We start from the raw sequence: 16,010 nt of genomic DNA on the forward strand, positions 1-16,010 counted from the left end.
GCCCCACCCAAGGGAGGGTGGAGCTGAGCAGGAAGAGGAGAAGGAGCAGAAGAGACTGAGGAAGGAGGGAAGCAGGATGGCGCAAGGAGACCTGGAGGAGGCGCATGGAGCCTAGAGACACGTGAAGAAACTGCGCTTGTCTTTTGGTCGTGGACTAGGTGACACAGATGTGGATGAGACCCGTGGGGAGGTGACAATGGCAGCTTTTATCCTGATGTTGATTTTGCTCTTTTCCTTCCGGGCTTGTCCAGTTGTTTGTGACCCTTTTCTGTGGGTCCCCACTGGAAGATGCTTTAGACTTGTAGCAGGCTTTGGGGCCTTGTTCTGGGCCAATCCCATTTGGATGGACTTTTACCCACGAGGGGACGGGTAACTCTGGATGCTTCATTTAGAAACTAGACTCTTTGCCTTACCTGTATTGTTTCCTAGTTTTATTAAAGTTCCTTCCCATTAAAGTCTCCTATGTTTTGTGTTGATGCGGCGGATGGCAGAACCCATGTAGAATAGGCAGGTTTGCGGGGTTTGGGCTGCCCCTCTCCCTGTCCTATAACAACATCTCAGTTTCTTGGTTGTTATGCTTGGTTGTTCTTGATCATGAAAACAAGGCCAGATGGTATCAGCACTTAAAAGGCTCTATGAGACACCTACCAGAACTTAAATGGAAGTTGGTCTTAAATAACTCAAAGGCTTTCAGTTGTTTTTCTTAGCATGAATGAGAAATGTGCAGTTAGTTGGCAAGAGATATTAATTTTAATACACCGAGCTTTGCTAAACGTAGTTCTGTTAAGAACTCCTTGGAGTAGGGAAGATTTCACATCAGACAAAGTCCCTGATGACTGTTGAATCATGATATTCAAATAATGATTAACAAAGTAGAGGAGGGTATAGTGAAGAGTAATCAATGCAGAGAAATATCTAGAGGATATATTTTAAGATCTTATCATGTGACAAGCAAAGGAGCAATTTTGTCCTATCGGAATAGGACAAAGCTTCTGACTTGAATAGTTGGGTGGGTGGATCACGACACACTTTATTGTGATCAGAAATATAGTCCATTGAAATAGTTTGATATTTTTAAAATGAGTTAAAAAAAAAAGAGGGGCAAAGGACTTGAGCTGATATAGAGGAGAAACTAACAGCTTAAAGGTCAAGAGACTCAAGATCAAGAAAAAATATAGTTAAAGATGTCAAAGCCAGTAAATCTTAACAGAAAATATGGAAAAGTCACTGTGGGATTTATCACTATGTTGATCACTAACAACATTTAGGCAGCCATTTCCATATGATTGTGGCATTGAAAGTAAGCTTTCAGTATATTAACTTGCAAAATGAAGTAAGGAAGTGGAAAAAAAAAGTTTTCAAGAATTTTGAGTAACTTTAAAGGGATGCAAAGTTGAGGGAGGGTCTTTTGTTTTTTCAGAAAGCATAAACTTAGGGTGAGGGAAAAACCCAGGGGACTAGTTAAGTGAATCTAGGAGAAAAAATGCAAAATTTACAGAAAGAATATTAAGTGAGAAAGAGGAGTCTTGAAGAAAAGTAATGGGCAGAGGTTAGTCATAAATCACAAGGAAATATTTAACATCTGAGTAGGCAAAGCTGCTAATGAAGATGCAGATGTGAATATGTGTGCAAAAGGTTAGCTGTGTAAATGATACACCTCCAGACCCTAAACTCTATAAGATACATTGATTAAGCTGAAGCCTGAACATGAAGTTGATTCTAAAATATATGTTATAATTAATGAAAATAAAACCATTTCTAATAATCATCCAGAAGACTCTAAATAAATGACATTGTGAACAATTTCAACAAGAAGATTTTAATGAAAGAATCTTATGTGCAAGACTGAATTTGAATTGAGATTATGTGATGAAGGGAAGTTGCTGATATTCCACAAAGGCTGCATTTTCATGAGTAAGGCTGGCCTAGCCTTCATGGATATCTAGTCCATCAACTAAAATATTTGCCAGTGGTCAGTATAGGGTGAATGATTGAGATGGCAAAACTCAAAGAGAAGGACATACCTACAAAAATGATACAAAATAAGAGCTGAGAAAGGGGTTTTTGAAGCATTCATCACAATAAATTGCAACTGGTAATCTTTTATATTGACCTTTGGGATTTAGATAGAGATTACCCTTGTTGACACAACATCCTTTCCTATTATCTGTCTTGTGATGATGCTAGATATAGGCACACCTTGTTGAACATTAAAACTAAGAAAGGTTATGCTAGACTTGAGTGAATATGTCATCAGGACAGCTAAGAAATTTTAAAATCAGATTGCAGTGTCCATTGGTGCTTTTGCTAATACACTCCCTGGCAATGTATTTTGCTTTAGTCCAATTTAACCTTGATATACTTGATATTATAAGCTATTCAGACTACAGGAAATCAGGGTTGAACTAGTGACCTGATTGTAAAAATATATCACAGGAAAAATGCCTATACAGCTCATCAACACTTGGAAGACTTCTAATAGTTAATATTAGTTAAATATTAACTAGCTGATATTAATTAAATAAATTAATACACTAGACATTTCTAGAGAGCCGCTAAATATTTGCTACACACTTGAAACAGTCAATTCTGAGGTGGCAAAGTTAGAAGGATATCCTGTGCAGAGGGAGGTTACAGATAAGCAAGGGATGAGAATGGTCCATGAGATAATGACTCAGAGTTGGAAATCTAAATATAGCTCAAGTTTAATTCATTGTAGATACAGGTGGTTATATATTCATAGATACATTTTTATTTATAAATACTTGGATTAATATCTGCACATCTATTTCCTTGCTCTGTCAGCTAACAGGATCATGAAGCAATAAGACCCCAGAAGTATCCTAGACCTTAGATTCTGTCATTCCTATAAAGTAAGCATGTTGACTCCAGGACCAAGGGAGGTAATTTTTTTCTATACACTTTTTTATTTTATAAAGGCTTTATACTTATAGAAAAACTCACACAGAGAATTCCCATATTCCTCCCTCCCAACTCCCCTTTCTATTTCCACTGTTATCAACATCTTATATTAGTTGTGGTTTATCTGTTACCAATATTTTTTTATTTATATATATTTTACATCAATGTTAATTTTTTTAAAAAAGATTTATTTATTAATTTATACAAGAACCAGGGTACAGGCCAGATGTGTGGGAGGGTGAGAGGATTCACCAGAGATAGAGTGGGGAACAGTACAGGCAGACTGACTGAAATACACTGCTGAGGGGAGCAGCGGGTGAGACAGGAGAGGTCTGCTGCACCATGTGGGACCCTTGCAGGCCATCTGGGATAGAACCGGCACAGCAGAGGCTGCGGACAGTCTTACAGCGCTGCGCTCAACTGCCTGTGCCACCAGGGGAGGCCCATCAATGTTCATTTTTAAACAATATATACTTCCCACCTCAGGTGTAGTCCCCAAAGAATTTCCTTCACCAACGCACCCATGCACCATCACTACAGTCCCCTGTGCACTTCCCTCCCTCCTTGTGATCCCTCTACCTCCTCCTCCCCTGCAGGATGTCTCTGGTTTATAATTGTTTGTTTTTGTTCTGTTTTGTTGTTTGTGACCATATTAAATACAATCATGAACTAAATTACCTCACTTGGTCCTAGAGTCAACCTGCTTACTTTACTGGTAATTTACTTCATTTTTCAGGGTGCAGGTTAATCAATGTTTTGTGCAGTTTATGATGGTGCATTGTTTACATGGCTAACCTTTTGCACACATATTCACAACTACATCTTCATTGAGCATCTGTGCCTGCTTTCAGATGTTAAGTATGTACTGTGTTGTATGAGTCTGCAGCATCTAGTAGAGCCAGAAGGTCAGAAAGTACTCAACAAATCCACAGTGATGGTGTGTGTCAAAGAGATACAGCAGCCAGCTGAAAGCACTTGCAGTGGTCAAAACTGGAATAACTTGAGCAAGACAAGTAGTGAGGAATTATATTCCACAGAATCAAATAAACATCTACAAGTTCTTGCTAATGTAAACAAGCAATTGAGTAAATGGGAGAACAGAAACAAATCTCTTGCACAGAATTCCAAATAATCCAAGTAGAGAGTTTACTTTCAAGGTCATAGAACATAACAGCTCACTTTAGTGTGGGCTGTGCATCATGACTTCCTTCAAAAGAATACAGTATGAAGAGGCCTCCCTGGTGGCACAAGATGTCAAGGAGATGTCAAGGAGCAGCCTATGAAGCTCTCCACACAGCCACCACAGCAAGAGTTCGATCCCCAGTCAGGGAGATACCCGCATGGTGCAGCAGACCTCTCTTGACTCGCCCGCTGCTCCCCTCAGCAGTGTATTTCAGTCAGTCTGCCTGTTCTGTCTCCTGCTCTGTCTCTGATGAATCCTCTCAACCCTGCACTTTTGGCCTGTACCCCAGTTCTTGTGTGCATAAATAAAGATGACATACACAGCACACCAACCTGACAAATACCTCAGCCGGGTGATCAAGGTTAACAGCAGTGATGTGGTATAATAAAACTGGTGTCTGAACTTGGTAGTCTTCCTCTCCAAAACATTGTCTGAAGGAGATTTATTAAGTGCTTCCCCTCTGAAATGTTTGTCCTGCAGGAGGGAAAACAAATTCACAGATTTTTTTCCAATACACTTTTTATTTTATAAAGGCTTTATATGTGTAGAAAAACTCATACAGAGAGTTCCTATACCCCACCCACTCCCAGCCCTGTTTCCACTATTATTATTAACAACTTATATTAGTTGTGGTGTATTTGTTACCAACATTGATACATTATCATAAACTAAATTTCATATGCTTTATTGAGATTCCCAGAGGTTTTACACAATGTCCTTTGCTATCCCAGGATTCGATGCAGAGTGTCTTACTACATTTAGTTGTCAGGTCCCCTTAGGGTTCTGTTGCCTGTGACAATTTCTCACATTTTCCTTGTTTTTACTGACCTTCATAGTTTTGAGGAGTGTTGATCAAGCATTTTGTAGAATGTACCCAGGATTTCTCTGATATTTTCTCATGATAGACTGACACTATCTATGAATTATTGCCCACAGTTCTTTTTTTTCAGTTCACCGTCAATGACCAAAGTCTAAGAAAAGCCTATAAGAATACTATTATTACTTTGCACTTCTCAAATAAATATCCCCCCTATTTCCTAGAGAAAAGTGGATTTATTTTAGTGTCAAACTTCAATTGATCCAAATCTCTTTTTGTGTTGTCATATAGTACACAAGTAGATCTTAATAGCATCAAATAAGGTATTCTCTTGGATTTAAATAGAGTATCAATGTAATGAAATAGCAAAATCAGGAATTTTGAGGCAGGTCATAGAAATTTGATCATTAACAGACTGCTTGTTTTTAAAAACTTAATAGTTTGACTTGCTTATCGATCACCAAACTATTTGACTACAATAGAATTTACAGGGGTATGTTTGATCATTTTCTTTGATATAACCAGTTTGTTCATATTTCTCCCTTACTGGACTTCAATGACAACATCAAAAAAATTGTCTTTTTGTTTGTCAAACGCAGATAGTCTGACAAAAAGTGTTCATTATGTTATTGCTTTCTTGGCACAGGCATTCATGTACTCTCTTGAGTACTATTAGCTTGTTTGTGTGAGAATATATAGTATCTGGTCTCCATAATGTAATTGTTAGTATTAGAGAATTTGCTTTAATTTTCTATTATATCATGGACAATTTATAAAACATGGGGCTTCCCCTGGTAGCACAGAGGTTGAGCGCTAGGCTGTGAAGCTGCCCACAGCCTCTGCAGCGCCGGTTCAATCCCCGTCCGCTGGCGAGGGTCCCACATGGCACAACAGACCTCTCCTGCCGCGCCCGCTGCTCCCCTCAGCAGTGTATTTTGTCAGTCTGCCTGTTCTGTTCCCCGCTCTGGCTCTGGTGAATTCTCTCACCCTCCCACACTTTTGACTGTAACCAGTGCTTGTATAAATATATAAATAAATAAATCTTTAAAAAAAAAAAAAAAACATGATTATAGAAAATAGAAATTTTTTGGCCCAGATGCCCACTTACAGATAATTGTATATTTAATAAATAGCACAAAGAAGGGCCATCGTGAAAAGAAGCAAAAAAGTTACCTGGTTTCTAAATTTGATCAAACTGTATGAGGTGTCAGTGTAAGTCTCTCTTAGGACCCATCCTTTTCTGTTATGTGATCCTGATTCCTATCCATAGTAATCCTCAGCTGCTCTTCTTATTCCAGCTCTAATTCACTAATAGGTAGAAAGGGCAAAATATTTGTCAGTCCGAAAATATCTGCCTTGAGAACCATCCTGGAAGATTCCAATCAGCACATGTGGTGGACAATTCTGAATATCTTCCTGCAGAGATCTTTCTTGCAATTTTCAGTCTAGTTGAATAATTAAGCATTAGAGAGTTTAAATTCCAGTCCTAACCAGAATGAATCTAATTTCCAGTTTGAAAGGCAAGTTGGCAGCACTTCCTTCCAGTTAATTTTTTTTTAAAGATTTATTTATTTATTTATACAAGCACTGGGTATAGTCAAAAGCGCGGGAGGGTGAGAGAATTCACCAGAGCCAGAGCAGGGAGCAGAGCAGGCAGAAGGACCCAGGTACACTGCTGAGGGGAGCAGCGGGCGGCAGGAGAGGTCTGTGAGCCATGTGGGACCCTCACCTGGGATGGAACCAGTGCTGCAGAGGCTGCGGGCAGCTTCACAACCCAGCGCTCAACCGCTGCGCCACTGGGGAGGCCCTCCTTCCAGTCAATTTTAGCTTCTCTTTCACCTGTCATTTCCCTTGACATTGGGTTTTAAGTTGTGTCTGTGCTAAAGACACTTGGAAATGAGGGGGCATTTGGGTTACCTGCCCTGCAGTGGCCTCTGAAATGGTCTTTGTTTTATTTGACTTCTCCTTAAAGACCTACGAAGTTAGCGGCTGAGACGTCCTCTGATCCCAGGTACCCATCCTTTCTCACTAATTTCCTGCTAAAATTTGAGTCCTGGGAGTCCCTTTGTTTCTGACATGCTCTCCTCACTTCTCATTTATCTCTCCTCAAAGGCCAGGAAAATCCTGCTATAGATGGAAGCCCCATTATTCTGGATCCTCTTTACTGTCTTCACCCAGATTTCTAAAAAAAAAAACTATTGCCACCTTTCCCCACATGATTTTGTTCTGGTAAAATGGGATCTTGACATTTTGAATTCCACTTCTCACCTTCCTCTCCTCTCCCTCAAGACTCTCATTCCATTCTTCACATTGTCTTAGGATCATTTGGGGAGGCCAATCAGAAATTCTTCCTTTTTCTGTGTCCTTCCCTGAAGAATTGTACCATAACCCCATTTGAACTTGAGAAGAGACTGGATCCCCATGAGGAAGAACCCAGCAATACTTGGGCAATTATATGCTGTAGTAATTTTCCATTCCTCTGAGGGACCTATGGCCATTTTTTTCAGGTAATTATACACTTGGGAAAGGAATACCCAAACCTGTCTAGGACTGTTGAATAGAAGGTTCATTTTTATATACTAGCCCCCTAGAGTAAATCACACCCCACCCATTAGAATAGAAGTTAACAGGATTCAGAAATTAAAGAGATATTGGTTATGGTTCATCTCATAGTTCTGCCAGGTTGACCATCATATCCTTTGATAATTTACTCAGTACTAGACCATAAACTAGGAATGGATATACTAAACAAGTGGTAATCACTAAACATAGTGATTTATTCAAATACAGTAATCCACAGAAGCAGAAAAATACAAATAGAAGAGACTGAATTTTCCCTCAAGCCCAAATGGGCAAAGGGGACAAAAGAGAATGAGAATAAAGAAACAAGATATCATTCATAGCAGGAATCTAGAATACTTAAATAAGGGACCAGGAAAAACAATAACGATAAGAAAGAAAAAATCAAAATCAACAAACTATGAACCAGAGACACTCTATGGGGGGGGGGGGAAGGAGGGGTTGGGGTCAAAATAAGGGGGTTGTATTGTATGGGAAATATAAAAATAAAATTTAAATTAATTAATTAATTAAAAAAAGATATAATACATAGGTAGAGTTCAGCATCCTGGGGGAGTTGTTAAAAATGCAAGTTCATAGGACCTTCATCCAGAGATTCTCATTTAACAGAACTGGGCAGCATCTGGGAATCTGCACATTAAAAGTTGTACAAATGATCATTATACTCTCTGGCCTTGGGAATCATCTGTCTTTTGCTGGAATCTGGAGACTTAGGTCATAAGGTCTTCATACAGTCATTTGATGGGAAGGAGGAACTGCCAGTGTTCACAAGGTCGGGCATGTAGACTGAGAAACACATTCACATTTACAACTCCTTCCCCTCACTCTTGAAATATGACAGGTAATCACACAGCTAGGCTCCTATCTACAGTCAAACAGTTCACCTAAATCAAGAAACCAAAGTCCCGAATAAGGAAAAGATAATGAAGCTACGGAAAGAAGTTTCATAACTCCACAGACAGTTTTCATACTGTTTTCACTCTGACTTTTCATTTAGTGAAGACATTGCCCAGAGCTTTCCTGATCTGAAAAACATAGTTCCAGGAATAAATCTTTTTACCAGTAAAACAGGCACCAGAAGTTATGGAAGATCATGAAGGTAGCTCAAACTTGGCCTTTGTTATACACATTAAAGAATTTACTTACAAATTTACTGATGTTTGGGCAGAACGAGCAGCCAGTTTTTCCTTAAGAAGTCTTCATGTGCATAGCTTGAGATGAGATGTTTTTTACTTTAACTGCCTTGAAATAATTCATCTTTACTATGTCATGATGTGATGAAATCTACAAGGAAGTGAAATATATTGAGAGATAAAAACAACATAAAATTTATTTCTACTGAGAAATGGTCAAGTATCTTAAGTTCCCTCTTAAAATGTCACTTCATTCAATTCTCTGCTCCCTTTAAAAAAAAAAGGTCTGCTTTCCATATAATGCTTTCCTTAAAGAAAAGCAGTAACTTTTAATTGTCTTGAAAGCATAAACAAGCAGTGAACTGCAATTTTTCAATTCAAATGACAGAGTATAGAGTGAAAAAAAAAAATCTACTCATTCTCCAAGCAATGTAACACTTATTTAACTATTAAAACTGTATGAAACTCCCCGGCTGCCGGCGAGGACATGGCACGCAGACCTCCCCTGCCACGCCTGCTGCTCCCCTCAGCAGTCTATTTTGTCACTCTGCCTGTTTTGTTCCCTGCTCTGGCTCTGGTGAATTCTCTCACCCTCCCACACTTCTGATTGTACCCAGTGCTTGTATAAATAAATAAATAAATCTAAAAAAAAAAAAAAACCTGTACAAAACTGTCTTTAAAAATATTTGTTTTTCACTGCTTTTTTTAATATTTTATTTTATATAATTCTTACATCATTTTTCATCTTTGTATAATGTATGCATTTTCATTTTGGTTCTATTCCCCATACAATTGCACCCCCCCTTATTTTGACTCTAGTTCTTCCTCTCTCAGCCCCTCCATAATCCCCCCCCACAGTGTGTCTCTGGTTTATAGTTGCTTGTTGATTTTGATTATTACTTTGCATTTTCAATGCAATTTAACAAATAAATGATAAATACCCTTTTCTAACCTCTTTGTACTTACTGACATATCATTCTTTGTAATAGTTGTAGAGCATAACAAAATATATTCTACCAATATTTAACTTTTTCTATTAATTCAATTAATAATGCTTTCCTGAACTGCAAACATATTTTGACATAAATCCTGGCTCACTATTACCAGTTTTTCCCATAGAAATAAAACTGCTGAGTGACAATGTTATGCATTTTATATTCTGATAGGTACTGTCCTCCAGATACACCCATTCATAATCCCACCAACAATGCCCATTAGTGTTCTGTTACCTGCTCTAGACATATCCAATCTTTGTAATTGTTCAAATCTGATGGGCAAAAAAAACTCACCTTAATTTTAAGTTATAGTTTCCTAATTGGTAATAAATTTTATGACTTTTTTTCGATACTTAATATAGGTATCTGTATTTTTTTCCACTGGATTTATCATTCTTTATGCTACAATTACTTGAATTACATCCATATTAAGTAGAAACTCACAAAATGATATCACAAAATTTTGCTTTAAACAGTTTTATGGGTGCGCAGACCTCTCCTGCCGCCCCCTGCTCCCCTCAGCAGTGTACTTCGGTCCTTCTGCCTGCTCTGTTCCCGGCTCTGGTTCTGGTGAATTCTCTCACCCTGCCACGCTTCTGACTGTACCCAGTGCTTGTATAAATAAATAAATAAAATAAATAAATCTTAAAAAAATAAAATAAAATAAACAGTTTTATGCTTTTTTAAAAAATTAAGATAAATAAAATTACCTATTACATTCCCCCTATACTCACCATTTCAATATTCTTCATTCCTTGCTGAAGATAGTTTCCACTTGCTGTTACTTTTCTTTGGTTTATAAGACATCCGTTAGCATTTTTTCTATTACAGGATTCCTGTCTATGAATTGTTTCAGATGAAACTAGGTTTATTTCACCTTCATCCTTCAAGGATAATTTTGCTGCACATTAAATTCTAACTTGACAGTTGTTTATCTACTGTTTAAAGATACTGTTCCATTTACTTCCTTCACAGTTTGATGAAGTCAGATGTAAGTCTAATCATTTGATTTTTAAAAAGTTATGTGTTGGTTTAGTCATTAACTGCTATCAAGAATTCCTTCATGACTTGCATAGGTATAATACTTTCATTCTTCCAAGTTGAGGTTTGCTGGGCTTCTTGAATACTGAAATTTTGTCTATTGCCACATTACAGAAATGCTCCCTCATCTCTCCTTCTTGGAGTCCAATATCACCTATAATATTTCTCCACTGATAATTAAAACTTTGTTCTTTTCATCTTTTAAAAATTTCTTTTTAGACTAATTTATATTGTTCTATCTTCAAATTTATTGATTCTGTCCTGTGTCATCGCCATTCTGCTGACTAGCCAAAATGAACATTTAAATATCTAATATTGTATATTTCAGGCTCGAATTTCCATTTCATTAATTTCTTACAGTTATTATTTCTCCGAGATTTCCAATATTTTTATTAACAGCAAACATTTGTTATAACTACTTCACAATCCTTTCCTGCTAACTCCACCATGCAGGATAGCTCAGTCTCCATTGTCTTTTCTTAAGAATGAGATGTGCTTGTTTTCATATCTAGTAATTTAAAAAAATATCCCAGGTATTGTAAATGTTATATTCTTCTGAAGAGTATCAAATCTTTGTTGTTGTTTTAACAGGCAATTAAAGTGGTTATCAAGCTGCAAATTTATTCTCTAGAGCATCAGCTCAAATCTCAGATCAGATTTTGTAGCTTTGACTGGGCTGTTTGAAGTCTGGTTGTTCAGGAAGCCAAGTTTATGTCAAAGGAGTTTTCTGCTGGCACTACTCCATTCTGAGCCCAGCCCCACAATTCCCTCTTGTAAAAGATGGCTCATTTTACTAAGAGAGTCATTTGTGTAGTTTTAGCTCAACGGAAGCAACTGAGCCTGGAGATTCCTAATTGAGATAAGTATAATTGTCCTAGTGATATATTTCTCTGTCAGCTACTCACAAATTTGTTCAAACTCTAAGCCTGTTGCACTTCTGATCTTGGGAGTAATATCAGGATCCTATTCAAATTTATTCTTTACATGTACAATTAGTGGTTTCTAAAGGTATCTTGGATCTTGCTTGTACATCTCTCAAAAATTCCTAAAGTCTTTGGGCTTACCAGTTTTCCTACTTTGCTATTTTATCTGTGTCTCTGTGTGTGTGTGTTTACCATTTTAATGGGCATTTAAGATAAGGGAGATATGAGAGCATATATTTAACAGTCTTCTTCCTTTGAAGTTAACAGTTAAACAAAATTTCAGAACAAAAACTCCAAGCATATATCAATGAAGATGGTTTTATTGAATAATAGGTCAGGGCCCATAAAAATCAAGTACTCTAGTACAATTAAATCATATTCAAAATTATAAACTTTAAATATGAAAAAATATACTTTTAGTGACTGTCTAAACTATTAACCACTTATTATTTAAAATCTTCAAGATTAATGCACATATTTACTTCTTCGCTGAATCTCCAAATAAGTAAAAAGATTAATCAACTAAAATTTGTTATCAATTAAATCAGAGGAAAGCTTTTACTTAGAAAAGCTACTGTATATTAAGAAAATGTAGCACATGCTCAACTGAGTTCCCTGTGCCCATTTCATACTAAAGAATCCCATGCTTGCCTCTCACCTCTCCTAACAAAGCATACGAAAATCCCATACATAAAAAACCTTAGAGTTTGATCTCCCCATTCATTATTTGATCATAAAGTTCTTTGGTCAGTGGGACATAAGATTTCTTCAAGGAATCCATGAAGTAAAGTGGATCAGAAATTTTCAGTGGACTAAATCCTTCTTCTACCAACTGAAACTTCTGTGGTTTGAATGTACCTGTCATTTCCATCTTTTCCTATAAAGCAATAACCGTGATTAGTGGTATTAAACATTTAATATTTTCTATAACATATAAATAGCATATTAAAAATAATATTTAACTATAATATTTAATATTTATATTAAATATTATTTAACTATAATATTTCCTGTCCAATGATCATCTCTATATTTAGCATAACATTAGAAGTAAACTTAGAACATTTAAATGTTTAGCTTGATTTACCAGCAAATTTAATTCAATATAAAAGAATTTTGAATATAGTCCACAGCTAATTAGAAATACCTAAAATACATAGGTTTATTCCTTCAATTCAATGTCAGTACAGTATTGTGTACTGAGAGCTAGTAAACACTAAGAAGATAAAAGATATAAAAGATAGCAATCTATTCCGTAACACAGAGTACTATTAAGAACTAGAGGGAGTAATGAAAGCTCTACAACTTGGTTTCCCACTCAGATGCCTTGAGGTACATCTGTGAATTTCCAGTCTGCATGGAATACTTTCAATTTTCAAAGCAAACCTAGTGACATTTGTTGGCCACCAATCTCAAACTACTAGCTCAAGGTAATGTAATTCACTTTAATTAATATTAATAATTAATAAATTAATTCAGTTTTATTAATTGTGATACATCTTTTTAAGTGATGTCATCTATTGCAAAAAAAAAGGGGGGGTGGTTTAGTGGTTGCTGTGATTTAAAATTAAAAAAAATGGCAAGTACAGCCAAAAAATCAACATGATCCTGTCTGGTTCAATGTAATTCCGAGGTTTGAAGAATTGTGCAATGCACAACTTATATTTTTTTGGTACTTGTGGTTATTTAAAAGTGAAAAAAAGTATCATTTTAGATTTGTATGCATTATTTTTTCAAGTGAAAAATTGTTAGACCAAAATACTTAGTAATTTGTTTTTACCTAACTATTTATGCTTAGGTTTTGGCCCAAATGCTATGAAAAAAATTATAGAGACACTAAAGATGTCATGAATTTATAAAGTTTGAGGATCTCTGCTTTAAGGGATGAAAAGGAGATGAGAGGTATCTTGGTGGTAGTTTCAGGCATACAGAAGAAACCTTGTTTTAAATGAAGCACATGTAGAGATCAATATAAGGTTTCATGAGTAACATGGCCATTTTTATTCATCTACCTGAACTAATACAAGTGTCAAATTCTCTTTGAATCTCCTCCCTTGATTCTGTCCACAGTCCCCTCCCCCAACACTATCATCAGAGAATTAGATATGACTGTAGAAACATATACATTTTCTCTTTTTTAAAAACAACAGAAGCACATAGTATTTGTGCAATTTGATGTTTTTGCCTCTTTTTAAAAAAAGCAGTGTTACACTAGATATATTTCCCTCAGGTCAGGTAATTTTCATTAAAGCAGTACTTTTTAACTGGTCCAACCATTATGGAAAGCTGTGTGGAGATTTCTGGACCTACTAAACATAGAGCTTCCACATGACCCAGCAATTCCACTCCTAGGTATTTACCCAAAGGACACAGAAACATCAATTCCAAAGAGCACCTGCACCCCTATGTTTATAGCAGCACTATTTACAATAGCTAAGCTTTGGAAACAACCCAAATGCCCAAAAATAGATGACTGGATCAAGCAGATATGGTACATATACACCATGGAATATTACTCAGCATTCAAAAAAGATAAACACATGCAATTTGCAGCAACATGGATGGAGCTGGAAGGGATCATGCTCAGCGAAATAAGCCAGAAAGAAAAAGAAAAATACCGGATGGTCTCACTCATAGCAGGAATCTAGAAAACTTAAATAAGGGACCAGGAAAAAGAATAATATAAGAAAGAAAATATCAAAATCAACAAACAACTATGAACCAGAGACACTCTATGGGGGGTGGGGGATGGGGAAAGGAGGGGTTGGGGTGAAAATAAGGGGGTTGTAATTGTATGGGGAATACAAAAATAAAATTTAAATTAAAAAATAAAATAAAATAAAACAGTACTTTTTAATGGTCTCAACGATCTCATATAGTTATAACACTGTAATTAAACTTGTTCTTATTCTTGAAATTATAGATAATATCAAAAGTTCTTACTATAATAAGCAGTAGTTTGAAGAACAAATTCATGTAACATTTGCATCTTTGATTACTTCCTAAAGATTATTCTGGAAATAAAATTACAGTGTCAAAATACATATAAGTTCTAAAAGCGTGGTCATATATTCCCAAATTGTAGTCTAAAGAAGTTATAGCAATTTGTATTTCCATAAGCAGGATGAAAGAACCAACTTAATTTCATTCCAGTCATACTGGATATTGTCACATCTTTTTTTTTTTGCAAAAACATCCTTTATTAATATTTGTGCTACACAAATTTTTGGTAAGGTTGTGTTCTATTCATTTTATCAGAAGCAACATTCTTTTGCATTTTTTATATCATATAATTTATTATAATTCATTTGGACTGCCAACTAAGTATCTTGCAGTGTGCTAAATGTAGCAAACACTACAATAAACATAACAATCATGACCCATATCCTTTTAGGTGTTTAATGATGCTAAGATATTTTCTTAAATTTGTACAAGTCTGACATAGTTCTATGGAAAATATTCCTTTTGCTTAGTGAATTTTAAGTTGCTCTAGAGGAAAAAATATATATTGTTATTTTATTTATCAATTCTGTATTCCATAAAAAATAGGTTGTTTCTATGGTATGATGGAACTGGGTATGGTTATGTAAGGGCAATGTGAGGGATCCTTATGGAATTGTTCATGCCTTGACTGTAGTTCCTGATACATGAAGCTACACAGGTAGTGAAAGTACACAGAACTTAAGACACAGACACACACAAGAGAGCACAAATTAAACAGGAAATTTCATTATTATACAGATTGTCTTAGGGGCCTCCCTGGTGGTCCAACAGGTTAAGACACAACCTATGAAGCTATCAGCAGCCACTGCAGCATGAGTTCAATCCCAGACAGGGAGGAGACTCACATGGTGCAGCAGACCTCTCCTGATTTGCCTGCTGCTCCCCTCAGTAGTGTATTTCAGTCAGTCTGCCTGTTCTGTTCCCCACCTTGTCTCTGATGAATCCTCTCACCCTCCACACCTCTGGCCTGTACCCCAGTTCTTGTATGCATAAATAAATAAATCTTAAAAAAAAAAACACAAAGTAAATGTTCTAGATGTGATAATTTTGCAAAATGTTACCACTGGAGGAAACTGAGAAAAAGATACACAGCATCTCACTATTAGTTCAAACAACTTCACACAAAACTACAATAATTTCAATAACAATTTACATTAAAATGTTATTTCTGCTTTATATTTACTTGCATTTAGTATTTCACAAGGTTGTTCTGAAAATATATATGAGACAATATATGTAAAAGTTCTTAAAAATTTAAAAAAAGCACATGAAATATGTATTTATGACAGTTAAATATTGTGTTCTATTGACCAAGCAGTGACTTGGCCATAGACTGACTTAGCAAATGCTTTAAAAATGAACATGACACCACTCATTACTCCATTAGAGATGTATGTCAGACAGTAAAATTAC

At 36.2% G+C, this 16,010-nt stretch overlaps 1 protein-coding gene across 1 annotated transcript in view; it reads right to left on the reverse strand.

Moving 5' to 3' along the window:
• Positions 1-12,020: 12,020 nt before the first annotated feature.
• The window catches only part of SLC27A6 (solute carrier family 27 member 6), a 50,985-nt gene continuing 46,995 nt past the window's right edge, over positions 12,021-16,010 (reverse strand). Inside the window, exon 10 of the mRNA XM_037509418.2 lies at positions 12,021-12,471. Within this exon, the coding sequence (XP_037365315.1) occupies positions 12,295-12,471 (177 nt within the window). The 3' untranslated portion in view covers positions 12,021-12,294. The remainder of the gene's footprint in view (positions 12,472-16,010) is intronic.

Source organism: Talpa occidentalis, unplaced genomic scaffold (genome assembly GCF_014898055.3).
Source record: "Talpa occidentalis isolate TD23 unplaced genomic scaffold, MPIMG_talOcc4v2.1 talOcc4.13, whole genome shotgun sequence".
NCBI classification, from domain to species: domain Eukaryota; kingdom Metazoa; phylum Chordata; class Mammalia; order Eulipotyphla; family Talpidae; genus Talpa; species Talpa occidentalis.